The sequence below is a fragment of the Rhinoraja longicauda genome, chromosome 12 (assembly GCF_053455715.1).
Source record: "Rhinoraja longicauda isolate Sanriku21f chromosome 12, sRhiLon1.1, whole genome shotgun sequence".
In the NCBI taxonomy this organism is placed as follows: domain Eukaryota; kingdom Metazoa; phylum Chordata; class Chondrichthyes; order Rajiformes; family Arhynchobatidae; genus Rhinoraja; species Rhinoraja longicauda.
The window spans coordinates 37,994,706-38,021,694 of NC_135964.1; the positions used below are offsets into that span (position 1 = coordinate 37,994,706).

General features: G+C 37.9%; 1 protein-coding gene across 27 annotated transcripts in view; it reads left to right on the plus strand.

The window, feature by feature from the left end:
* Positions 1-26,989, plus strand: part of LOC144598928 (uncharacterized) — a 223,015-nt gene that overhangs the window by 79,423 nt on the left and 116,603 nt on the right. For 17 of the 27 annotated variants that reach the window (XM_078409534.1, XM_078409524.1, XM_078409525.1 and 14 more), the window contains 10 exons: positions 3,373-3,462; positions 5,508-5,588; positions 7,745-7,825; positions 8,283-8,366; positions 9,056-9,145; positions 11,921-12,010; positions 12,466-12,558; positions 14,983-15,066; positions 19,800-19,874; positions 23,524-23,640. In XM_078409534.1, coding sequence (XP_078265660.1) covers positions 3,373-3,462; positions 5,508-5,588; positions 7,745-7,825; positions 8,283-8,366; positions 9,056-9,145; positions 11,921-12,010; positions 12,466-12,558; positions 14,983-15,066; positions 19,800-19,874; positions 23,524-23,640 — 885 coding nt within the window. The remainder of the gene's footprint in view (positions 1-3,372; positions 3,463-5,507; positions 5,589-7,744; positions 7,826-8,282; positions 8,367-9,055; positions 9,146-11,920; positions 12,011-12,465; positions 12,559-14,982; positions 15,067-19,799; positions 19,875-23,523; positions 23,641-26,989) is intronic. The other 10 variants (XM_078409527.1, XM_078409533.1, XM_078409535.1 and 7 more) reach the window with 10 other exon arrangements.

Below are 26,989 nucleotides of genomic sequence, written 5' to 3' on the forward strand. Positions count from 1 at the left end.
GCCCCAAAGCTTCAATGACTCAATGATTGATTATTCATGCCTCAAAACTGTTGGTCAGCACTCCCTCCTGAAACAAGACCACTGCAAGTTACTTAAGAGCTTTCAGTGAAATCGAGGGTGGATTTGGAGGATAATGGGGAGGATAATGGTAGTTAAAGCCTTGATTGGGGCCTCTCAGGAATAGGTTCAGCTACGAGAGGATTGGTTCTGGGTGTGGGAAGATGCATCACCAATTAGAGAACCCCCTGCTGGGTGGGATGACATGTATTAGCCATTGAAAGTTGGCATCTGGGGGTCGGTGGCTTTGGCTGTTGATGGATCAGGACATGGGTATAGATTATTAGTAGTTGGGAGCCTTACGTTCAATGGGTATGGCGTCATTAATTGGATATTCAGCGGGTTGGCAGTCAGGGAGTGGAAAATAGTGACATAGGTTAATTAGGTAATTGGTTCCCTGGCTGACTAGGAATGCTAATAGGTGGTGGTAAAGGACCTTTCTTTGGTGGTGTTCCTGTACAAAGCCCAACTGTGGTGCAAGTGACCAAAAACTCGTTCCAGAAACAATGTGGTTTATTTTCTCACATTGTTCTTTAGCAGTTGCCTTGATGTCTCACAATGAGAACTGCAAAGTTTCTGTAATGATGTGAAATGAATCAGAAATAGAAATTGGCACTTTTTCAAGCTAAAGACCAAGTGTTGGAGTAACTCATTGGGTCAGGCAGCATCTACAGAGGGAATGGATAAGGGACATTGTTCAGACTGAGACTGAAAAAGGGCCCTGACCCAAAACGTTGCCTATCCATACCCTCCACAAAAGCTGCCTGAACACTGAGTTACTCCAGCATTTGTGTTTTGCCCAAGATTCTGGCATCTGCAGTTCCTTGTGTCTCCAATGTGTCACGTTTTGCTTAGAATCATGCCCATACATAATTGAATTGTACTGAGGTGTTTTTTTAATTCCCTGTATTGATGCTTTCTGTTCCTAAACACAGCCATTACTAAATTTGTAGCTCTTTCATCTCAGAGAAGAGCTTATTAGTATAACACCTGTATCAAATATTAGATTATATGATACTATATGATAGTATCAAGGGAGCTGGAGTAATTTTGTAGATGATATTAATAAATTGACATTTCATTTGCCCTGTCCATTGGATGTAAAAGATCCAGTAGCACAGATTTAATGAAGAATAGGGTTAATTCTCCTCATGATAATAGTTATCTGAGCTGCTATTATGGGGAAAAAATCTGATTATTATCATATTACTGTTTGTGAAACATTGTCTCGACTAAGGTGATTCGATCTTTACTGCAGCAATGTGCTTAGAAGTAATTAGTTGGCTGTGAAGCAGTTTGAGTTATCCTGCAATCAGGAAAGGCAAGACTTTCATTTCTATTTGTTTCTAGGGAGTTACATTTTTTACATTGCATCAAATAATGTTACTGGTCTACTATGTCCACTGGACCACTTGCTCTCAATGAAACAAAAAAACATTTTATGGAATTACCAAACATTTTTCAATCTGTAGATGTAATTTTAATTGAAACATGTTGGAAAGATGGGAGCATGGTTTGGTGGGGGGGAAATTAACCAAGATGACAAAGAATATATTGAGTAAATCATCGTTCTCATTTGGCATTCTCAAAGCAATGAAAGAATGTAGCAAAGTATGATAAATTGAAAAAGAGTTGGTATTTGAAGTAGAATTTCACTAAAGTAGTAGTTTTTCCAAGAGATTATGCCTTGACTTAGAAAGTAAGCGTTTGTGAACTAAGCTTTCTAGCAAGGTTATGATTGGAAGCCGGAAAGAACTAGGTTTAATCCAGCTTTGAAAGTGTAGGTGATAGTTCAAGAAATAGATTTAATGGATTCATCAGAATACTACAATCCAAGTCTCTTTGTATGACAGTATAAACTTGGTCTTTGTATTAGAATTATGATGTGATATTTTGTAACAAGTAGTCTATCATTTGGACGATGTGCATCCAAACGAACAAAGGGTTATTAGAAAGCCTTTGCTTTGAATACTGCAAGATAGTAGAAATAAGATCTATCTCATAGTTTTACAACAATGTTGGGATGCTCAAGAAAATATGTGGGATGTTTCATTTTCTGTGCTTTTAATTATATTCAAATTGTATATTTATTGTGCGTCAATTAGGGAGAGGTATAATGCCTATTAGGTATTTTGTAGCCCCTCCTCATCATAAAATCAAGATATAGGAGCAGAATTAGATAATTTGGCCCATCGAGTCTGCTCTGCCATTTGATCATGGCTGATCTATTTTTTCCTGTCTCCTCTATGTACTCCACTTTAAAAATACCTAATGACGGCCTCCACATCCATCTGTGGCAATGAATTCCACAGATTCACCCTCTCTCGCTATAGAAATTCCTCCTAATTTCCATTGTAAATGTACACTCCTTTATTCAGAGACTGTGCCCTCTGGTCCTAGGCTCTTGCACCACTGGAAACATCTTCTCCATATCCACTCTCTCTAGGCCTTTCAATAATTGGTAGGTTTCAATGAGATCCCCCCTCATCCTTCTAAATTCCCCAAGTACAGGCCCAGAGTACAATGCTCCTCATATGTTAACTCAATCATCCCCAGGATCATTCTTGTAAACATCCTCTGGAGCTTCTCCAACACCAGCACATCCTTCCTCGGATATGGGTCCCAAAACTGTTCACAATATCCCAAATGTGGTCTGCCTTAAAAAGCTTTATATCCTTACTTTAATATTCTAGTCCTCTCAAAATGAATGCTCTTCCTTACTACTGACTCAACCTGAAAATTAATCTCCACTCATTAATAAAATTGCAAAGGGCCTACTTGAGTATTGTAAGAGCAGCAATTATTATTGGTTTCCATAATAAGGCATTTGATGGAATAGTTTTAACCAATCATCATTGCGATATTAGTATTCTTTACGTAGTTTGAAATGTATCTCGCAACAAGTTTTGAAATATCAAGTAATTTGATTCACATCATATGTTGACAATTCAATCCAGGAGCTGTCAGCTAATGAAATTATGTTTAGCATACACCTTTCGCAGAGGCCAATGTCAGTACTTTAAAAATATTTAGTAAGCCACTATTTAGCATTTATATATGTGTATAATGCTAAAAGAAGAATACTTTGAAATTTTTTGATGTATTTTTGATACTTCATCATTTTGAATTACTACACTTTCTCAAAATAATTTATTTCAAAACTAACCACTTTATTAGTAGATGTTAGTTGTCCCATCATAAATGTCATTATTTAAGTCAACTTTATTTTTATTATGATGTTGGATATGATTTATTTTTGCAGTGATACTTTATTTAAATATTCAAAATATTTGTTCTTTTCCACATCTCATCCAGAAATTGAGTTACCATCCTCCAGCAATTCATTTTTAAACCCTTCAGACACTCCATCTGCATTAGATTCCATGGAAGCGGAACAGTTCACAGGTAGTTGCAAAAAGAGATAACATGGATGTGATATTTTTCTTGGACAGCTGCAGCAAGTTGCATGTTATATAATTGTTTATGAGACTTTGTGTGTCCATTCTAATGCTTTCTTAGCTTTAATAGTTTACAAGTTCATTATTTCATGGCCTTGAGTGTTTTGACACCTGATACATTGCATGACCAATGCAAAAATACTCCGATTGCATTTAAAATTAATCTAATGGAATGTTTGGAATTGATAGAAACAGTTTGGTTGTCTAACATTTAATCAGTTCACCTGCATGATGTGCAGTACATGGTCACTAAAATCTGGCATGGAAATGAGAAATACAGACTCAACAAATTTGATGGAATATTTTAAGAAATGTATTAGACAATACGAGAACTATACTGCCTGATCCACTTCAGAGATATAAATTTGTGCGTCTGGTTTGCTTTTTAACTCTTTCCATATCGAGAGATTATTTCACCATTTGGTGGACAGGTAATACGTATCTAAGTCTGAACCAGAGGTGTTTGATGGATCTTCAAAAGGTGCAAAAATGACCCCCTATTAAGCCACTCTGCCCCATTCAGAAAACTGGTTTGCTTCCATTTCCACTGTGAATTAAAATCATTGAAAAGGATAAGATAATGAATCTACGTCTGCACATACAAAATTAGAAACGAGCTGCCAGACCATCAGCATAGCCTAAACTCGTGATGGCTGGAATCTTATATTTGTGGCATCCTCTTTCACTCCCACTGCCTTGTATCTTCTACAGTACAAATAGAGAAAAAATGGCCAATCGAAGAAAAATTACTCTGCTTTCTGCCAGAGAGCAATATACCAGTTTCACAGATCATGACAATAAAGGGCTCTTCGACAGAATGCAATTCTGCTTTTTCAACAGAGCTGAAGTGAGTCAGTGCCTCCTACTACATTAATGAGCATTAGTTTCTGGAAGCTAGGAAAAGAAGAATTGCATAACATCCAGTTTGTTCCTGTTTGCACATAGTTTAAGTTCATGTCCCTTAGTGTGTGTTAAATTACAGCATTCTACCAATAGGTATGCAATGTAATTTAATAGACTTATGTCATGTCATCTCATTCAGTTAATGATATAAAAAAGTAAATAATTGATGGTATAGTTCTTTAAGTGAGGTATTGTTCTTTTGGCTGCCTTTCAACGCCACCTTCTCAGTCATCACAAAGGGGGAACAGAATTAGGCACTACATTTCAAAGGCTGGTTGAAGACTGACCTCTGCATCTCCACTGATTATGTTGAACAGTTCAATTAGGTGAACACAACACTTAGTCTGTTTTTACTACAACAAATCTCCATGGTTATATTTCTTTAATAGAAACTGATGGAGTTTCCATGTAAAACAAGATATCCTACATAGCCTACTGTGGAATTGTGTTGGATGTTAGCAAAAGTAAAATTAATACGGTTTGGATCCCAAATGTAAACAAGAAAACCTTTTGAATTATCAGCCATCATCATCTTTATTCACCCTTGGTTTATGGTAAACCACCAAAACATTCAGTTTTGAGCAATATTGATATTTATATATTCCATGTATTAATATATGAATATATATGCTTATATTCCATATATTAATATCAATATTATTCAAAGTTGAATGTTTAATTAATGTTTCCATTAATATATGGAATGATATATTAATATATTCCATATATTAATACATCATTTTTATATATGAATACTGATATTATGTAGTGACTCCGTATCTAGAACAAGGCTTTTGGCTTAATGCATTCTATTTAACCGGGAGAAATCATTCCTAAAAGTGTTCCTGCTTCTATTGTAGAATTTTATTAATTTTTCTCCACTTCAATTATTTTTACTTGAATTCTCATTTCACATACCATGTTATATAACCACAGAGAAAAGTATTACCTTTCTCATTTCAAACCCATTAATCTGCACCAATCCATTGCATTGCCAAGCTGCTTCTTCCATTTGATTTCTACCATAGTGGTCATACGTCAGTTAATGTGGATGATCACAGTGTTTGTTTTCTCTGAAATAAATTACAGAACCTGAGATGCCACCTACAAGCAGTAAACTTTTCGATCCACCATCTGAAGCTGATGACATGGATACGCAAACATTCACAGGTAGTTCAGTGATGCATAAAAAATCAGGATGTCTTTTACAATATAATGCATGCATTATATTTCACCTTTCAACAGCATCATTTTTGTCATCTACATCTGCATTTGTAAACATGATAGTTTTCAATGAGAACATAAGTTGTTTTTCTCAGTTACTTAGTCGGATATGGGGCTGTTTGCATGAGAGGTATTTGTATTTTTTCTCAAACTTTTCTCAAATTATTGGTCCACAAACTGGATTGAAACATACTGATTCATTGCCACATTTCATGATGTTTTTTTCCCACATTCAACTCATTCAAAAAATTATAAATTGCACATTCAGAGTTCTGTTGCAGATGTCCTTTTCAAGTAAGGATGTGTAAATGTTATTTCTATCTTATAATAATTTCAAACATTTGGAGCTTTTGAACAAGGACTCAACACATTTTGTTGTTAAAGCTCAGTAACATGGTCTAAATGCGACTTCTTCAGCAAGTCTAGTTTGTAGTCTAACCATAAAAATGAGTTAATTTCTCATAATCTACTTGCTGCTGCATGAAATATATTGGGAGAATGCTGCATAGGAGGAAATGTTAGTAAGGTAAGTAAATTCAATTAAGTAATGTATTCTTTTACTAGTGTAAGCTTTGCTTTTAAGCTTTTGGAGGATATCAATGACATTCTTGAAATGCGCATTGGAGTAAGCAGAGTATTTCTTCTTTCGCTTTCCTCAAAACATTGTTTACTAGCTAATCTACAATCCTTTGTTCTGGCATTTGGGCTTTTGAAGAAAATAGTAGAACACAAGATAAATCCAGAAAATGGCAAGACATATTTAGTAGGTATGGAGAGTAAAATAAAATAAATATTTTGTGTAAATGAGCGTGAGGAACAGCATTTATATTTATCATCTTCTGTGAAGGTCTATTGCAGTCTTCCAGACTCAACACTGAGGTCGACAATTTCAGATAATCACTCTTCCTGCATATTTACTCTGATTTCCAACATTCTCACTGATTTCACATTAATTCTACATCATTATTCTACATTTCTACCTCCTTCAAGCTTTTGTTACCATTCTATCACCCCTTTTGTCATACAATTTCTCTGCCTTTCATCCTATCACTGTCTTGCTTTTTGTTCCTTCCTCCCTTGTCTCTGCATTTTAAAACTTGTTTAACTGTAGCCCTAATCCTATGAAGGATTTTTTTTACCTCAACCATCGACTGACTGTTTCTACATAAATGCTTCCTGATATGTTATTTCCAGCACTCTGCTGCTTTTATTTCAGTTTACGAGCATAAGCCATGTCTTTGCTTTTGCATTGAAATATAAGAATGATTTCTTCCTATTCTGATGGTCATTTAATCACTTCCATTGTTTCGGAGCCAAAATGTGTCATTGTTTTCACTTTCGTCTTCAGTGCCATTCCTGGCTCCTCCTTGTGCAGACTATGTAGGAAGAACTATTGTGGAATCAGGATCTATTGGGCTTTCTTGTCCCAAAGAAACCTTAGTGTCAGTGAGGACAAACCAACAAGAAGCAACAACAAATCGAGTACAGAGGAAGGAGAATAATAGAATAATTTGAAGGAGAAGGGACAACATGATGTAAGGGAGGAAAGGCTGCGCTTGTTTGAACTGAGTATGTCAGAGGATAAGGATGCCAGTTCGACTTGAAAAGGGAAAGGATCACCATGAATTGAGCACAGAGATGCCAGTGGATAATGAAAGGGCAAAAAAATATCCATTTATATAGCCTATTACCATGTCTATTCAAGATTTTTCAATAGCTATAAGAACTATGTCATACACTGCATAAATGCAACTATTCCATCTTAACGTTATTCTGCATGTTATCACTTTTAGTTAGCTTAGTTAACATGTTTGACAGTGCAAAGTGAACGCATGTCTCGTGTTATCCATTTGTGTTTAATTTTATTATTAGCGAAGGAAAATTTGTCAACTTTCTACCCATTTTGCTGAACTCAGACCTATTTTGCAGAACAGTTGTCTTCAGACCTCTTCCTGTCACTCCTTTTGTGCAGTTTGTATGGATTTCAGTCTGTGGGATTGATATGTGCTGTGTATCTATGTCACCTTTAAAACAATGCATTTGATTTTTACCTTTGTTTACAAATTGTCAATTTTATTTGGTTTCTCTGAAATGCATTACAGAGCCTAAAATACGATACTCCAGCACCTCCTCTCTCAATCCAGTTACTGAATCAGTTACTATGGACACGGAGATATTCACAGGTAGTTTGTCAATGGCTGTGTTAAATAATTGGCTTTTTGAAAGAATAGGCTGCATTTCTTTAAGAAGAACAAAGTACTTTACCTTGGAATGCTTTGATAAGTCAATATGCTGTAATATGCAAAGTAATTGAAGATAGTGTTGCAAAGCATATATTATGATCTAGCGACTGTAAAGAATTATTCATCTTGCATCAACTTTAATATTATATTTGCTAGACCTGTTTTTCATGGTGAATGACAAGTTATGCCTGCAAATTAATTATTGTCTTTGATCAAACAAAATGGACATTAAACTTTATCTGGAATATATATTACATAGGAAAGACTGGATAAGTTTGAGGGTCTTTTAGCTACAATTATTTATGTGCTCAGATATTCTTCCATTGAAACTACTGTGGCATCTTATAATATTTGCAATTACTGGCATTTTTCTTTGTTTCTGTGAATGATACTACAGAGCTTCCATCCAGTACTAGTTCATTTTCGTCCAGTTCAGATATGGTTTCCAAACCTGATGTCGTGCACACAGAGTGGTTCACAGGTAGATTATTGAATAGAGCATGTTGTGCTGTTTTGCTGTATGTACTGAATTGAGCATATCCATTGTGCACATCATATTTGAATACCTAAGTGATGAGTACAATATTGTATTAGTCACCAATAGTCATCCATGTCATGTGAGCATGTTCCAGCAAAAAGTATGTTGTTTGGTCGATGGCTTTTTCTCAATGTAGTCATGAATCAGTTTGCTTTTGCAAAGTGCACAAGTCAGCAAACAGCATGCAAATGAGCACTTATAAGCAACATAATTCAATGATATTTAAAATCTACCTTGCTTGGGCACGACACATTATTTAAAATCAAAGTGAATTATTGCTTGGAAGGTCCACATTTTTGTCTACGTTGTGTCTTGTCCGGCTGGTTACTTCCACTTTGCAGATTATTTTGTGTATTTTTTTTATTTTTGTGCCTTCTGCTTTAATCACTGAACTAGTGTAAATTATTTTATATGCAGCATGGATTTCATGCATTGTACTTTATTGGTGTATTGGTATAGTTGCTTTATGGTTTCTAATCTAAAATGTAGTCTGTTTACAATTTGCATGAATTGTGCTCCTTTGGCCATTTGAAGCATTTCAGTGGACTTTGACCAAACTGCATTGTTCCATTATGAAGAAAAAAAAAAAAAATCTGTTAAAAGGTGTTTTCTTCCATTTGGTAAAAAAACAGAGTATGAGGAACCATCCTCCAGTGGTGCATTTTACATCTATTCACCCAAAACCCCAGCACCCGATAATGTGGATAACAAACAATTCACAGGTAGTTAATACATATGTAATAGATATATCTATTTTCAATAACAATAATGTGTTGCTCAATGTCAATATAAGTACTATAGTTACATGTGGGCGACTTCAATGACCATCGTCAGTAGCAGCACGGTAAAACCACCATGGCAGAGTCCTGAAGTTCAGAGCTCTGGACTGGATAGCCAGTAAGCAGCAATTGAACCAATACAAGGGATAAGTCTGTACAATCACATCCTTACCAGTGTACCTATTGAAAATGCATCTGTTTATGACAGCACTGGTGCAAGTGACCAATGTGCAGTTCTTGTGGAGCCAAAGTCTTGTCTTGATACTGAGTGCATTACCATCATGTTACGTTGTTCTCCAATGTTGCTAAATAATACTGACTCAGAATCAGTCTGGCAATTCAATACCATGAGGTGACGTAGACTGTTAGCGGCAGCAGCTATATACATTACCACATTTACCTGCCAGCTACGGGTAGCTTAACCTTCATTCTACTGTTGTAATGAAGCTGAGGACCAACCCTAGTTAAATTAGGAGTGCAAACGGCAGGTGGAGAGCGGCATCTGTTGCCCAAGAAGTGAGATGATAAACTGATGAAGCTGCAGCAGAAGACAACATGTATGCTAAACATAACATGCAACAGTCTGAACCAACCATTACATCAGATTACTACTCTGCTGTTCAGACATATTCAGTCATGATTGGTGGTGGTAAATTCACCAGCTAAGACCAGGAGGAGGCTCCAAAAACATTTTTATCCTCAGCATTGGCCAGGCCCAACAGATAAACGCCAAAGACGAGACTGAGGTATACGCCACAACTTTCAGCCAAAAGAGCTGAGTTGATCATCTATTTTGGCTTTCTCGTCATCATCATAGAAGATGTTCTTCAGCTAATTTGATTCACTCCATGTGGCATTGGGAAATGGCTGAGCTCTGGATACAGCAGAAACCATGAGACCTGACTGTAGCCAGACTAGTACTGAAGTGTTCACTTGATAACTTGTCACATGTCCCGCCTATGTTTTCCCCAGTATGTTTAATGCTGGCATGTCATAGAGAAAATAGAAAGATTCCCAGATATGTTGTGATCACAAAACCTAGGGCTAATTTAAACAGCCAAATTATTGCCAGTCAGTCAGTTTTTAATTGTAAGCATTTCCCTCTAGAAACAATGTAGAATTTATCTACACCTTTGTAAGGTGTAGAAAGTAACTTCCTCTATAATTATTTTTTACAAAAATGGAATTGCAACATTTTAACTCATTTTGAGGAAATTCCAAGTTGTATCTAATGTTTGCTCGATCCACTTTTGAAAAGGATCAACATGGCATAAGATAGCAGATGATAGCAAGGCCAAGGAAATTCATGAAAAAAGTTGGAATGAAAAGTTGTTCAGCAGTGCCATTGTCATCCTGTTAAAAGCTATTCAATATTTACTTGAGAGAATGCTGCAAGGATTGAGTAGAAGGATCATATTAATTGCTGGAAATAACAGAAACATCTGTTGAAGGACATCCTTTGCTAAAGATCCAAACCAAATGTTGTAGAAGTTTTTGCATCATGCCATTTTAAGGAGAAAATGTCTGTAGAGCGAAACTTGATAGAGTCTTGCAGTGGACATTGAATGTCATTAAAGTAGTTAATTACGAATTTAAAAAAAGTAATTTGCTTAGGTATTTTATTCCTGTCATATCATTGACTTAACAGTTGGAAGGTCATGGGTTGTAAATCCCAGGGTTTGTTGTTTGGGATTGTGTTTGATAAAGTTAATAATGGCAAGTATAACATTGGTCTTCAGCAATATAAATAAGCTGTAATAATGCATAAATCATTTTATTTTATCATTTTAGATGTTGATTTGATTCATTTTGACTGAGTGAACAGTGGTAGTGAATAGCTTCACTATTGCATTTGTTCAGAAGTATCTCAGGAACTTCTCAAGAGTGTATGAAACAAAATCTTGAGTTCAAACATCAGTGGCCTTTATATTGGTTAATCAGAGAAATGTTGCTTGTGGTTGGGAATTAAAATTGACCATTTTTTGTGTGACATTCATTTCCTTTAAATTTCCATTTCCTCAAGTTATGAAACCATGACCTGTGTCTTACGAATAGTTTTGATAATTAATTTTACCTTGGAATGAATATTGTAGTGAAAGCTGCTCATGTCCAGTATTTATATCAAATGTGATATTTTCACAAATTTTAAAGTACATCACTGTAAAACACCCGGGTTTGCCTGAAATGCACTGCATTGGAACGATACTTCAAATGAGAAAATATTGTAAATAAGTAGTATTTCTAAAATTAATTTACATTCTTTTCTGAATCATCTTACCCTGATCGCATTTTATAGACATTTAGAAAGTCCATCATTTAGTCATTTTATTGTGCTGTTTTTGAAAGGCACATCAAAGAATTCAGTTAAGAATGTGCATTAATTAAAGTATAACCACTTTCACACAGTCAGATCTATTTTTAAAACCCTACACCTGTTTCCTCTTCAGAAAGTAACATCTTTTGGTTGCAAGCATTAATAATTCTGTGGTCTGTTGATGCATAATTACAAATGTATTACAGATTAAACAGAATAGAGTTTTGGGCACTATGAAAAAACAAAATATCTAAATGTCATAGGAAAGTTGAATTAATGGAATAGTTCAGCTACATTATTGGTGTCTGTGGTTTGCAGGCATGAGGGGTTGCATGGTATACTTCTGCACCTTTTTTCTTATGTTCATATCACAGAGTTTGCTCTTTGTTTTGACCAAATTGCAGAACGTGTGGTTGAGCCCACCACCAATTCATTTTTCACCACCTCAAATACAATTTATGAATTTGATTCTCCACAACGGGAACAGATTTCAGGTAATATGTAGATAAGTGAAAGCATGGATGCACACTTCCTTGTCCTGTTCACCACTGGAATGCAGACACATTATGTGCTTTCCTGCTCTTGAAAGATAGAAAGTGGCAAAATGCATCAATGCCAATATACAATCACGCAGTGCAATAAATTAAGAATATTTTGGTATGCAAATCTATATATTTTAGCTTTAGAATTTAGCTTTAGGTATCAATGGTCATTTGCATGAATCAAATTATTAAGTGAAGAAATTGCATGGAGGTATAATTTGAATGCTTCAGATTACTTCAGAGTACTGCTTAGCTTGATCAATGTATTCCATCATGCTTGGCCACTGCTCTGCATTTATTTATATGGTTTTGAATTAGGTATGCTATAAATTTTCACATCTTATTTGATACCATGCAAAACACTCCAGTTGGTAAAATAAATGCTTTATTTGTATTCTCTGAATAAGTTGCAGAATTTGGGAAACCATTCTTGAGCAGTTCGCCTGTCAACTCTTTAGAATCATCTAAAGATGATGCAGTGGAACCAAAACAATCCACAGGTATTCTCAATGAGAATCATGAATTAGCCTTGATTTGTTTCAAAGTATCAATTCTATCGTTTTATTCACATGTATAAATGTCATTGTTATTGTCAGTCTCATTTTCTCACCTGAAATGAAAAATCAGATGGTCCGAATGACCAGTAAGAAATTTGCATCCTTAAATGTAGAAAATGTGATTGACCAGCAGTCAATTAGAGTATTTGCATAACGTAGATTCCTAATTAGCAGAATATATTTTGGAGTGAAGTAAATCAATTTTCTCATGAAACTATAGCTCACAGGTACATAAACATGTGTACTCTGTTGCTCCTAGATAGTGCATTATTCTGAGGATTATTTCTACACCTTTGTTGGTATAACATTGTTCAATGTACCTTGGATCATTTGGATTATTTTGGCTGGAAAGAATTTCTGAGACGTATATCCAGGAATTGGTTTAAGTATTCGTCCCCATTATCTCCCTCTTGTGGGAGGTGATGACTTTTGACATGGAGTCATGATTTGCAGATAAAGTACAGATTGTGTAGAATCGATGAGCTGATCTTTTCGTATCCCATGTTCTCATATGTTTGCTTGTTACCTGAAAGCACTGTTGGGTGAAGTGCTTTGTATCGATAAGTACATTTTTAAACATTATATTTGGTCGGCATTCAGAACCATTTTGACTTCCGAGTGTGGTAATGATTGAGTGTATTGGAAATAGCTGAACATGATTTGGAATATGAGGGAAAAAAAACCTTTAGAAATGAAAATAATAGTGGAAAAAGGTATGATAAGAACAAAATACACAGATGGCCTTATCATTAGTTGTGATTATTATTTCTTACTTACCACTTTAGTTCATTGATTGACTTGTTTCTTTGCTACTCATACAATGTTGGCTTTCTCCAGAATTTGCTTTTTTGACTTAAGATCTTGAGCTGCTGCTTTTTTTTTTAACTGTTGACTACATATTTGTGCTGAAAATCAGTATTTGGTAAAAATAAGAACAAATGAACTAAAAACAGGGTAAGGTAATTGGACCTTCACATGCTCTCAGCCATTTTAGCACCACTTTCATGTGCTATATATAGGCCTCTATCAACTCCTGTCTCGAGTGTACAAGTGTGAGATCCTCCTCAGCCCTCCTGGCTCAAATTCCAACAATTCACTATCTTTGAGTGAAGAAATTACTTCTCAATTTATCCAGAAACCCTTCCTTTGTGACTGTGACCACTGGTTTTAGACCATTGTTTTTTCAATGTGGAGAAGGGTAGGAAGCTTTGTGATCCTTGGGTGAGTTAAGGGATATTAAAAACATGGTTTTTAATATGGTTTTCATGGTTCTCATAAAAACATATGAGAGAGGCTCAGAGAGTATTGGAAAGAATGCTTGGGGAAAGTGTAAATCCCCAGACTGGAAAGCCAAATGTTCTGTCTCTGCCCTGGTTATTCTACATTCGCAGTATATAGATTTAGCAACCCAGATGTGATCATCTCCCCATCTATCCTGTCAATTCATGTGAGAATTTTGCATATTGTGCCAAACATGATGTCAAGATAAACTAATCTTATCTGCCTGATCATGATCCATATCCCTCCATATCCCTGTCATGAGGTATCAAATGGCCAGCCTGCTTCTTTTCCATGTGTTCTTAAGTTCTAGAACACTCACAGCATTGTGGGAGTACCTTCACTAGAAGGTATGCAGCAGTCCAGGAAGACTGCCTTCAACCACCAGGAAATTAGGTTGGGTAACTTATGATGGTCAATATAAAAAATGATATAAGGAAAGGTCAACCTTCCTTGTAGTCTGGCAAGAACGTTGGAACAACCAAGTGCCACTCTAATGCACTGGGAGAAAATCTCACTGTTGATAAGAAAATCTAATGTTCATCTGGGAGTACCAGAACATCTATCAATGGAAAGTGAAATGATCCTCGAGCTACATAAGCTTGAGCAAATCTGCTCAAATGTGCAAAGTTTTTCTGAAATTAAAACTGAACTATCTGGAAGAAATGTTCTGCTATAGAACTTGGTGAATTTAAAGTGAAAATATATCCAGAGTGAAGGGCACCTGTCTTGTCAATGAAGATGTTTTGTTGGGTAAATGCAGTAATTATTAGATCATATGGTAATATATTTAAGATTTCCTTCATAACAGTGGCAGTTAGATTAAGAAGTGTTGGAAGAAATGTTTGTGAGTCAGAGGAATTTTCACTGTTAGCTTGGACAAAATAAATTCCCACGTCTAAGATGGTTCAAGTTCCTTTTCATTTTTGCTGTCAACAACACAAAATAAATGCTTATCTGTTTCCTTCAGACCTATTTTGATTGATAAACAGTGCTGGTCGTACGACAAGGTGTGGGTTCCCTTTGGAAAAATGTTAATTAATTTTCTGAATCCAAGAAATGTTTTTTTTTTTTCAATGCACATGCTAGAATCATCATTCACCACAAGTAAAGCCCTCATCACTTCAAATCCAATTATTGATGCAGACAACAAAGTTCAACAGCCATTTGCAGGTAATTTTAATAAATACACAGCAAAAAATACCAAACTTTTGTTTATAGAGAAATTCTTGGCATCTCTTAACATTGGGGAAACACAAACCATGCAACTTATCTCCTCCTTTGCTGGCTATCTTTCCAAATTTATAATATGTAGTAAACACGATACTCGAAGTTTAGATTGGCACAGGAAAGGACAAGGAGCTTGCCAGCTTACTTATTCAGAGGACATCCAATCTTAAATAATTTCAAAAACAGATTTGGCTAAACAAATTGTGGTCAAATATTTGAGAACATGCAGTTCTGCTAAAATGCCTGTGTTTCTATTATGCTAAATGGATATAATGTGTTTGAGCAATTGGGGAACACTATTTGTATTATGTGGGCTGAATTGGTTATAACGTGTAGCTATTCAAAAAGATCTTTATTTTTGTAAATCCTGTAGGAAAATAACTTTGTTTTTACAGGCCTGAAATTCTCTGGGCCTAAATCCTCTCTTCCCTATTAACACATTTGTTTTCTTAACATGATTTTCTATAATGTGAGGTTTCTTAGATATGCAGCTATCGCTTCATAGCAGAACTATCTGTACCATAGTAACAATCTCGATATAGATAGTTAATGAGACCGCATCTGAAATGTTGACTACAAGTCTGGTTTTGCTCCCTAGAAAAAGTTGTGACAGAGGGAGTGCTGTGAAGATTTACCAGATTGGTAAATCCCTGGGATGATGTTTGTTATTTGAGGCAACATTAAACGAAGTAGGCATGTGTCCTCTTTAATTCAGAAGAATGAGAAGTGATTTCATTGAAATATATAATTTTTTTGCCTACTTGACAGTGTAGATTCAGAGGTGATGTTTTCCCAATAGACAATAAATGCAGGAGTAGGCCACTCGGCCCTTCGAGCCAGCCATTTACTGTGATCATGGTTACATCCCAAGCTAGGTTCCCAGATATCACATCATCAAACCACAGGATCAGTCATTCAGGACAGAGATAACAAGAAATGTCTTTACCCAGATGGCAGTCAGTCTTTGGAAATTTCTAACTAAGAAAGTTGTGCAAGTTTAGTTGTTGAGTATATTCACGACAGAGATTAAAAGATATTTAGATATTAAGGGATTCAAGAGACATGGAGTCAATATCAGAAACTGGTGCTGATGGAAAAGGTCAGTTGTCATCTAACAAAATGACTAAGTTTGCAGAATTAACAACCTCTGCCTCTATGTGTTATGTTTTCAGAGGGAATAGGGAACGAAAAAGACCAAAAAAATAGCATGAGGAATTCTGGCAATCAAAATGTCTTGGCAGTATTTCTCTAAACAATTAAATGGTGGTAAAAAGAGATGTGGCCAATTGGAGACCATAAACGAGAGCTGCATTTGAAGCCAGAGAACATCAATGATTTAGAACGGATGTGGCAGCTCAATACCAGGCATCTATGAGACCCTGTGGACCACAATCCGTGAGATTTGTATTCCACCACAAACCTGTTAGCTGGCATACATTTCAGTCTGGTATTTTAACAAGATAGGGGATCAACTCTGCTTCAGTTGGAAGGGCATCGAAGGGCATGGTCACAATAATTAAGTGCCAAATTTGTGAATCTGAAGAACACTGCTAAATCCATTCTAAATAAAAAGAAAACCACAACATATATTATATAGAGCCAAGTGGTCCCATGTCCAAAAACACTAAACAAACCTGCAGCTGCGCAAGATCTGATTGTGAATGGCGATGGGCAGTTAAATAGCTGATAAGATGTTTCTGGGTTACCCGCAAGAATAGCAGGGCCCATTAAGCGAGTAGCAAAGTTATGGTCACCTTAAAGCACTAAGTGCTTTAAGTTGGCCTCCTCCTAAGATCCCAATCATCGCACAAGCCAGTCTTCAGCCAATTTGGTTCACTCCATGTAATATCAATGCACAATTGAGAGCACTGGATATAGCAAAAGCTATGGGACCAAACATTCTGGCTGTAGTAATAAAGATTTTCACTCAAGTACCAGCTGTGTTCCATCCAAGTTGTCCCAGTACTGGTATATACTGGTTTATAGTATTGGTATTTACTCGAAAATTACTCAGTTGTGTCTGGTTCATGAAAAGTTCATGAAATCCAATCTTACTGAATACCATCCAATCAGTCTACTTTCAATTATCAGCAGAGCGATGGAAGATATAATTGACAGCACTATCAAGGGGCACTTACTCACCACTAACTTGCTCAATGTTGCCCAGTTTGGATTTTGCAGAGGCTACTCAGCTCCGGACCTTTGACTTAGTGCAAATAAGAGTTAACTTTCAGAAATTGCACGTGATTGACCACACCACGTCAAAGATACAATTGACGGATTGAAAGTGGCACAAGGAACTCTGGTGAACAAGGTCAGGGGGCATCAAAGAAAAAATATTTGAGGGTTTGGATTCATATCCTGCACAAAAGAAGGTGGTTGCGATTGATAGCGATCAATTATCGCATCTCCAGTTTATTTTGATTCCTCAGGGCAGTGTCCTGGCCAAACTATCTTCAATTCCTTCAACAACCAACCTTTGATTATAAAATAATGAGTAGCATTGTTGCATGAATAGCATTTTGCAATTGTGATAATTACATAACGCTTAATTCCATTCTCAATTCGTCAGCAAATGGAGTGATCCATGCTGGCTTGCAGAAAGACCTGGATGATATTTAGGCAGAGGCTGGAAGTGGCAAACGATAATCACACCTAAGTCATTGACCATCGGCAGCATGAGATTGTCTAACATTCAAATATATTACCATCATTGAGTCCCTGATCATCAACATCCTGGAGGATCATCATTGATCAGAAACTCAACTGCACCAGCCACATAATTATGCAGATGCAAGAGCAGGATAGAAACTGAGTATCCTTGGGCAAGTGACAGTCTGAAGTCATTCTACCATCAATAAGGTACAAGTCAGAACAGTGGAATACTTCTCCACCTGCCCTCAAGAAGCTTCACACCATCAAGGGCAAAGCAGCGTACTGATCAGTAGCCCATCTCCCACACTAAACATGCATTCCCTCTTCTATTGGTGCACCTGTGGCTGAAGTGTTTGTCACCTAGAAAATGTTTGACTTTTTTCTCACCTGGCCTACTCTGATACCAGTTTCAAACTCATGATCTCTATAATCATGAAGGACAAAAATATTAAATGCATGGATACACCACCTTCCGGAAATTTCCTATAAATCTCACGATCCTGATATGAAAATAACCTTTTGTTCCTTCACTTCCCTGGAGCTAAATCCTTGCCTTCTCTACTCAAGAGCATAGGAGAATACTTTCAACAGCAATCTATGTTTCTATTGCAGAGTACTTTCACCAGCAGGACTGCAATAGGGTAAGGAGGTGGCAGTGTAAGAAATAGAGTAAGTTATTTTATTTCCAGACCAGCCCTAAAACATGCCTAGTGATTTATTTAGCTCATGAAATCTCTGAATGAATTCTTTGTCGATACTTCATGGAAGATCTTGCATCTGTTTTGAATCTATTGAATGACCAACCACAAAATTACTATGAACCAGTAACATGAAGTTCAGACATGACACAGAGATGCAGCATATTATAGACACCAATGTCTGTTTTCTTCCCTTTAGAGTCCAGGGCAAGAACTGGCAGTTCTTTATTAACTGAAGCTGATTGCAAGTGATGTGTTTAAACCTGTCATTAGTACACAAAAATATAACAGCAGATGTAAGCTACTGATGTAATTGTTTGTGAAAAAATGATACAAGGGCACTGATTTGAATTTTGGGTTTGTTAGGACAAGCTTAATTGAGAAACAAAAAATACTGCTGGTGCTGGAAATTTGAAATAAAGCAGAAAATATTGGGAAAATGCAACAAATCAGTTGGCATCTGTAGAGAGAGCGAGGCAGTTAACTTTTCAAGTCATTGACCTTTAATCAGAGCAGTTTTGTGATATGGGTCACAGGGACACAGGCAAACGGGGACTAGCTTTGATGAGTATCTTGGTCAGTATGGATAAATAGGGCTGAAGGGCTTGCATCTGAGCTGTATGACTCTAAAGGTTACTAAGCTGAAACATTGACTCTTCTCCCACAATGGGAATGTTGTTGACAAAACAGTTTGTCTTGACCAACAAATTGCAATGCACGTAATATTCAGATAGGAACGGAGGTACAAAATATGAAGGGCCTCCCAATTAATTTTAACACAGTAATGTGTCTCCAACTTAGGTACCTTTATGCTAAAACTACGATGTTACAAGATTTTCCTGATATCTTTATGGTTGATTGTTTCCTTTAAGTTATCTTCATTCTAGATATTAGTGACACCATGGTGCAGCCAGCAGAGTTGCTGCCTCATATATCCAGCATTACTGGTACAATCCTGATCTCTGGTGCTTTGTGTGGAGTTTACACGCTCTTTATTTGACAGTATGGGATTCCACTAGATGGTTTTGTTTCCTCCCACATACCGAAACGCATTGATTGGTAGGTTAATTAGCCATTGTAAGTTACCCGTTGTGTGCAAATGAGGAGAATTGATGGAAATATTGCGAAAAGGAAATGGGTTAGAGTAGGATTAGTATAAAAATGGCTACTTGATGGTCGGATATGGCAATACATATGGTGGACTGAAGGGCCTGTTTCCATGGTGTATCTCTAAACTAAACTAAACAATAATGCACTTTTACCAGTATCAGTGCTGCTATGTTGCATGATTGGAAAATTGCATTTAATATTTTTGTTATCTAGATTATGCACTACTAGATTCTGACACACCCGTTACTGTGTATGATGTTGATAACCCTGAAGAGAAAGAATCCACAGGTATTCCAAGCAATACTTAACTCTGGGTTACATATGTTTGCCTAATGTTATATAGAAGAATATTTATACAAAACAGTTGGATCTCTTTCTCATGTTATTCAGTAATCTTTATTCATGTTCTCTATGGAGCAAATTATGTTAATATTCTTTCCACACCCATAATAATTTGAAGAGTTTTTGTTAAGTCTCCTGCATCATTTTTCCTCATTCCTTGGAAACACTTGGGAATTCACATGAGACAGACTATTACTGTTAAAGCCTGAAAAACTAAAGTGATTAACTGATGGGAAAAGAGTAGTATTTGACTGGAATGACAGGATATGTGGTGGGATTGGTGGGACAATGGCAAGGAAGTGGAGCCAGAAAACTTAGCAGGGGACTCGACCTATTTTTGCTTCCCAAATAACCTGGAATTTGGGATGATGGACAAGGTGAGCTTATTACTGTTTGATGAAATCTGATGGCTCCTCTGTATGTACACAATTAAATTTGGCACGTCAGAAGTTATTTTCAGAGATCACTTGAAGTCAACACTAACTTACTCAGAGTTAAAATGAGTAGAGTTAAAATGACTGCAACGCTATGAACTTTCTGTATGGAGCCACTGATTCTGTACTAAAAATAGCTGGAAGAATCTAAGATACAAGAGACTGCAGATGGTGGAATCTTGAGCAAAAAAACAAACTTCTGGAGGAAGTCAGCGGTCAGCGGGTCAGGCTGTAGGAGCTTGTGTCTGTGGAAATAACTCGGGTTATTCTGGAAAAGTAAGTGACAAAAAGTCCAATTGTTTTGTTTTGTTTTGTTGTTGTTGTTTTGACTTCCAGTTTCCGGTTCCAGCGCTGTGCACACGGCAGCCAGCCAACAGTCGATCGTCTTATCCTTTATTTTTACTTATTTAATTAATATTTTTTTTATTATTATTTTTATTAGTTAGTTTATTGCACCATGGTGTGGTGGGGGAAACTTTTTATCTCTTTCCTCGTTGGGGAGACCGCACACTGTTTCCTCAACAACAAGTCACCAGTGACATAAAGGCCCTTCTCAACCAGAAGAAGAGGGCCTTTAGGAATGGTGAAGTGGAGGGGGTGAAACGGTGCAGAAAGACCTGAAGGTGAGACTGAGGCAGGGCAAGGACGACTACAGGAGGAAGCTGGAGCGGAAACATCAGCGGACCAACATGAGAGGTGTGTGGAGCCGGATGAAGAGCATTACAGGCTACAAGAAGACCAGTGGCCTGGGGAGGGAAGGCAATCAGGACTGGGCCAATGAGCTAAACCTGTTTTTTAATAGATTTGATGGTGGGGCCTCTGCCCATCCCACCCCCTGCTCCCTGACAGTCTCTCACCCTCAATCCCCCTGGTCCACTTCTTCCGCCCTTTCTTTGCTGAGCCTGACCATCAGGGCTGAGCAGGTGAGGAAGGAGCTGAGCAGATTCCGCCGGCAGAGATACGGGTCACGATGGTGTCAGCCCTAAGGTACTCGAGGCATGTGCCCACCAGGTGTGTGGAGTGCTACAGCATATCTTCAACCTAAGCCTGAGCATGGAGAGGGTTCCTGTGATGTGGAAGACATCCTGCCTGGTTCCTGTACCAAAGATGACGCGCCCCAGCTGCTCCAATGACTACGGACCGTGGCGCTGACTTCACACATCATGAAGTCCCTGGAGAGGCTGGTGCTCACTCACTTGCGACCCCTGGTTAAACCCTACCTGGACCCCCTGCAGTTCGCTTACCAAGCCATCATTCACCTGCTCCATCGTTCCTATGCTCACCTGGATAAGCGGGAAGCATTGCGAGCGTCATATTTTTTTACTTCTCCAATGCTTTTAACATGATCCGGCCTGCACTGCTATGGAGCAAACTGACGAAGATGCAGGTGAATGCTCCATTTGTGTCCTGGATCACCAACTACCTGACTGGACGACCACAATATGGCAGGCTACAGAACTGTGTCGCGGACATTGTAGTGGCCAACACAGGGGCCCCACAGGAGACGGTCCTCCCTGTTTACCATCTACACCTTGGACTTCAGATACAACCCCGCCTTCTGCCACCTGCAGAAGTTTTCAGATGACTCTGCAATTATGGGCTGCATCAGTGAGCTGAGGGAAGCTGAATACAGAGGTGTAGTCAACGACTTTGTTGAGCGGTGTGGGCTGAATCACCTGCAGCGCAACCCCGACCTGAATAAGATGCTGGTGGTGGACTTTAGGAGGAGAGGAACACCCCTGTCCCCTGTCTCCATCAATGGTGTGGATGTGCACTTTACCAGGGAGTACAAATACCTGGGAGTGTACCTGGACAGTAAACTGGACTGGTCCAGGAACGCTGAGGTCCTGTACAAGAAGGGACAGAGGCAACTGTACTTTTTGAGAAGGCTCCGCTCCTTCAATGTCTGCAGTGAGATGCTGCAGATGTTCTACCAATCGGTGGTAGCCAGTGCCATTTTCTTTGCTGCCATGCACTGGGGCAGCAGGGCGAAGGCTGCGGACACCAATAGGATCAACAAACTAATCAGGAAGGCTGGCTCCATCCTGGGGGCGGAGTTGGATTCTTGGGAGGTGGTTTTGGAGGGGAGGATTCTCCTCAAATTGCGGAGCATCTTGGACAATACAGCTCACCCCCTCCATGACACACTGGTCAACCTGAGGAGTACCTTCAGCAACAGACTGGTTCCACCAAGATGCAGGACAGAATGCCACAGGAGATCGTTCTTCCCTGTGGCTATCAAACTTTACAACTCTTCCCCCTACTGTCATGGGGTAGACTGAGACTGACCCCCCCCCCACTCCCTCCTCACCTCCTCAATCATTGCACATCCCCAAAACCTTACCACTCGTCACTTTAATTTCATGTTTCATGTATTTTGTGTTTTTTATGACTGTTGGCAAATTAATTTCCCTCCTGGGATAAATAAAGTTCTATCATATCACATTGTAGAGTACCTTCCTACTCGCTCATTAGCATATCAGACATTTGGCACACGTGACTGAAGTTAATTATTTACTCCGGTAGTTTTTCTATTTTCATGTAAGTTTGGAGCTACTGTGACCCTGGGTTTTTCTAATTTTATTTACTTATCAGGCATTTGTTTTGTTTCTAATTAATTATTTTATAGTTTTATTTCTAGAATGTGTAAAACGAAATGGGGTAACTTGTACATCGTGGCTTTCATCATATTGCCCGTGTTGTGTTTGTTTGCTTATAAATTGGGCATCTCAAAAGATTTGGTACAAAATGAACTGCTGGAGTAACTCAGCGGGTCAAGCAGTATCTGTGGAGGCAAAGAGATATTTGACATTGTAGTCAAGACCCTGAATTAAGACTGAAAGTATAAACTGCGCAGTCTGGTTGTTTTTGCTCCAGATTCCAGCATCTGCAGTCTCTTGGGTTTCAAAAGATTTATTTTGCAGCTAATAGAACATTCACATTCATTTTGGTTGAAGAATCATCGATCAAATATTTTTAACTTGTACAAAGAATATTTAAATTTAATAGCTGAATCAGTTGATGTACCATTTCTCAATAAGCAAGTATTTCTGTCCAGCCACAGAATCGCAAAAGATATTCTAATTCAAATAAATTTAATAGTATAAATTTTTCATCATTGATTGAGAATTTTGTACTTGGTTTCCTTCTTTTCCTCTTAGTGCCAGCCTTTGACACTTCTGAAGTGTTCACTTTAATGTCAGACAATGAGTTGGTGGCCTCTGACTCTTCACATGTGTTCAATCCCATCACACAGACCACAGATACTGAACCAACAGGTACTTCTGACAATATTTGTGCTTTGTGGGTAAGGCTGAGGAATGAGTACATATAAGTGTGTGTTAAAATCTTTGCTGAGTTGTCAAAAGCATGGTCATGTGCTGTAAACACAACACCCACACCTTTATGCAAAGTCGCTTTTACATGTTTTGCATGAAATCATTCAATGTCACGGTTTCCACAAGGTTGCTTTTGCTTAGTGTCACCAATGCACTCAATCTAGTCTTACTCTGTGAAGGCCTCTCACTTCCACAAAGACGTTGGCTCTGAGAAGGTGGGCAAAGTTCTGAACTGCATTCATGGAGGCATGCTTCAATGTAGTCGCGTGTTTGAAAAAAAAACATTCAAAAATAATTTGAAATTAAATATTTAAAACTGTAAAATGTAAAATAATAAACCATTTAAAACATGTAAGAAACTGTCAAAGCGATACACAGTCTACCCTCTAGAGAGGGTAGGTTGCGGAAGCATTTATAACGGATTTTGGTTGTAGCAGATGGAGCATCCCCACAGTTACACTGCAGAGGTTGTGGAAATTGACAAGCAATTGTTTTGATCGACACTGAACTCTTTTAAACAATGTAACAATCAGCTTTACTATTTTTAGCTTGCGGTAACAAAATAGATTTTTAGTTGTAGGTTAGGCAGGTTAGTGTCTTTGGAAGGGAAGCGGAATTAATGTTTAAGGTCGATGTCCTTTTAACCTGAACTCAGAATGGGCAGTTGGTCGTGGGACACTTAGAGTTAGAACAGGGTTTCCTCACACTGCCACCAAAACATTATACACCTCCCATTTTGCTCTCAATCTCTGAATGTGAGAATCAGCAACAGGGACAAAGATTTTTGTCGTTCCCTCCTTGGGCTACTGCGCTCCATGTGGTGAGGCAGGTCCCACTGGGCTCTCTTTCCCAGTTTCCCAGGTTTATTCCTGGTTTCGGTATTGTGTGTGTGTGGAGTCTGCAGGGTCTCCCTCTGAATGCACAAGTAAGCTTTAGGTGTTCCGATTTCCGACAATATCCCACAGATGTCCTGGTTGGTAGATTTATTGGCCATGTGTAGCTGAGCAATAAAATCAGGGGTGACTGGATAGGCATGAAGGGAAAATAAAAAATGGGATTCATGTAATATAGTGTAAATGAGTAGTGGATGAGCAAGGACTTAATGGGCAGAAGGACACATTTAGTGTTGTATCTCTTGATGACACTGTGACTCTAAGATCTGTATTTCTACATGCATGCAAGCATGTTCAGTAGTTCTGAATTTCATGAAGTTCTGCAGTTCCACTCAGAACTGCTAACATTTTAGTGTAAACTTTGGATGATGGAACAATCCACCACCACAAGCAAATGTGGTTAGTTTTGTTGGAATATTTGGTCAACATTCCATTAATGGCTGTTTGGCCATTTCATCAAGGTTACATAGTGAAGTTTATTGTGTCTTAATTAGTTTTTCTGTAGTGAAAAAATGTTTCCAGCATGAATTATTTTGAAGAATTTGAATTAATGAGTGAAATGTTGTGTACAATTTAATATTGTAAGCGACCACAGGGTGCACATTTGAATATATTGAATGTTTTTATGGTGAAAGAATAAGACCAATGATTCAATCTGGTTTCATTATAATGATGCCCAATGGAACATTTATTTTCCTGAGAATTTAAGACTTTTTATTTGGCTTCCTTATTGTAAGCTGCAGACTATGAGGGACCAATCTTTGGCATTCCTAATGTGTTCAGTTCAATCACAATATTTGAAAATAATATGGGAGTTACATTCCTGGTATATACTCAGGAACGTACTCAATAACTAACAGGATATGTTCAGGTTTGCATGGTATCAAAGAGCTATGCCACATAGATGTTATGCTGCACCTTCTTAGTGAATTTAATGTTCATTGTACTTTTCATAATGCATATTTGTTGGCACTTCACTGTCTTGCATGATTGTCATTTGTCATTGTACAAAAGAATTTTGGGGAAAATAGCAATTTGCTGTATTATCCATCGTATTTCAGCACTTAAATGGTGTGTGTTGAATTCTGTGCTCAGCCAATTCACTTCATGAAACTTGGTGACTGTACTTGGGTCTAAAATGTCCAACGGCTAGTTATGGCTTGAATGAAAAATATTTGACATGGTTTGGTTTTCCATTTATTTTCATATTGCTTTTGTACTAGTTATTTTAAATAATATTTCATTAATTACCATAATGACTAGGCATAGTTCATGATTTTATGACAAGTCTAAATGGTTCTTACTTGGGAATTGATTCAATTTTTAAATCCGAGAATATGATCAATTCCTAAACAGTGCTATTTTCCAATGAAGCCGAGTTAGGCAAATATCGGTATTGATACAGCTCAGAGTTCATTTTCCCTGATCTCACAGTTCTCCAAGCAGCGTTCTACTTGCTCTTACCCATAAGCATGGATAGGACAGGTTTGGAGGGATATGGACCAAATGCTGGCAGGTGGAACAAGTATAGCTGGGCCGGTTTGAGCAAGTTGGGCCGAAGAGCCTATTTCCATACTGTTTCACTTTATGACTATATGACTCTGTGAAACTGACTGCAACTTCTTGAGCAGTTCCTCAGGATCCAGGGTGAAATGCTTCTACTCCAGTTCTTTGGATTTTAAGGTGGCTGAAAATTCCTTGGTGTAAGTCACAGACTATCTCAGCTGAGGCAGGTGGAACCTTATGGGCCAGGTGACATTGTTGTGTGGAATTCTGTGCATTCCTTATGCTGTTTATGAATGGCCTTCATGTCCTCCCATTATGGACCAAGGATTCCTATGGGTTGGTGAGAACGTCACAATATTTCGTATAGATTTTTAGTTCTTGGAAGAACTTTGTCTATCCTCTCAGATATCTTTTTCCCCATCTAGTTCCTAGTGAATGCTTATTTCAAGAATCTGTTGTTTGGCATGTGGATTTAGATCATCTAGGTGGTTGGTTGAGTGGGACATTTGCCCAGGAGAGAATGTTGGCATAGTTTTGCTTTCCTGCCAATTGAAGCGTTGTGGATGCAGCAGTGGTGGTATTCAGTGCATTGAGGAGCCTACTGATGGCTATCCATAACTCTTGAACATTACAGGATGTTAAGAATTGCTGCTGTTCAGTTAACCATGAGCTTGATGCTGGTTTGAGATATTGGTCATCAAAAATAATTTTCCTGCTGCACAGGAAGCTGCGGTATCTTTCATCAATTATGTCTGCTTCAGCTGTGAGATGGCAAGTGGTCCATGCTTTCCAAGGTCCATCTGTAAACCATGGTTATCAGTGAGGTTGTGGCAGATACGTAAAGGACCTTACCAATGTTTAGTGCATGTTCCATCATTTTTGTTTGCTCC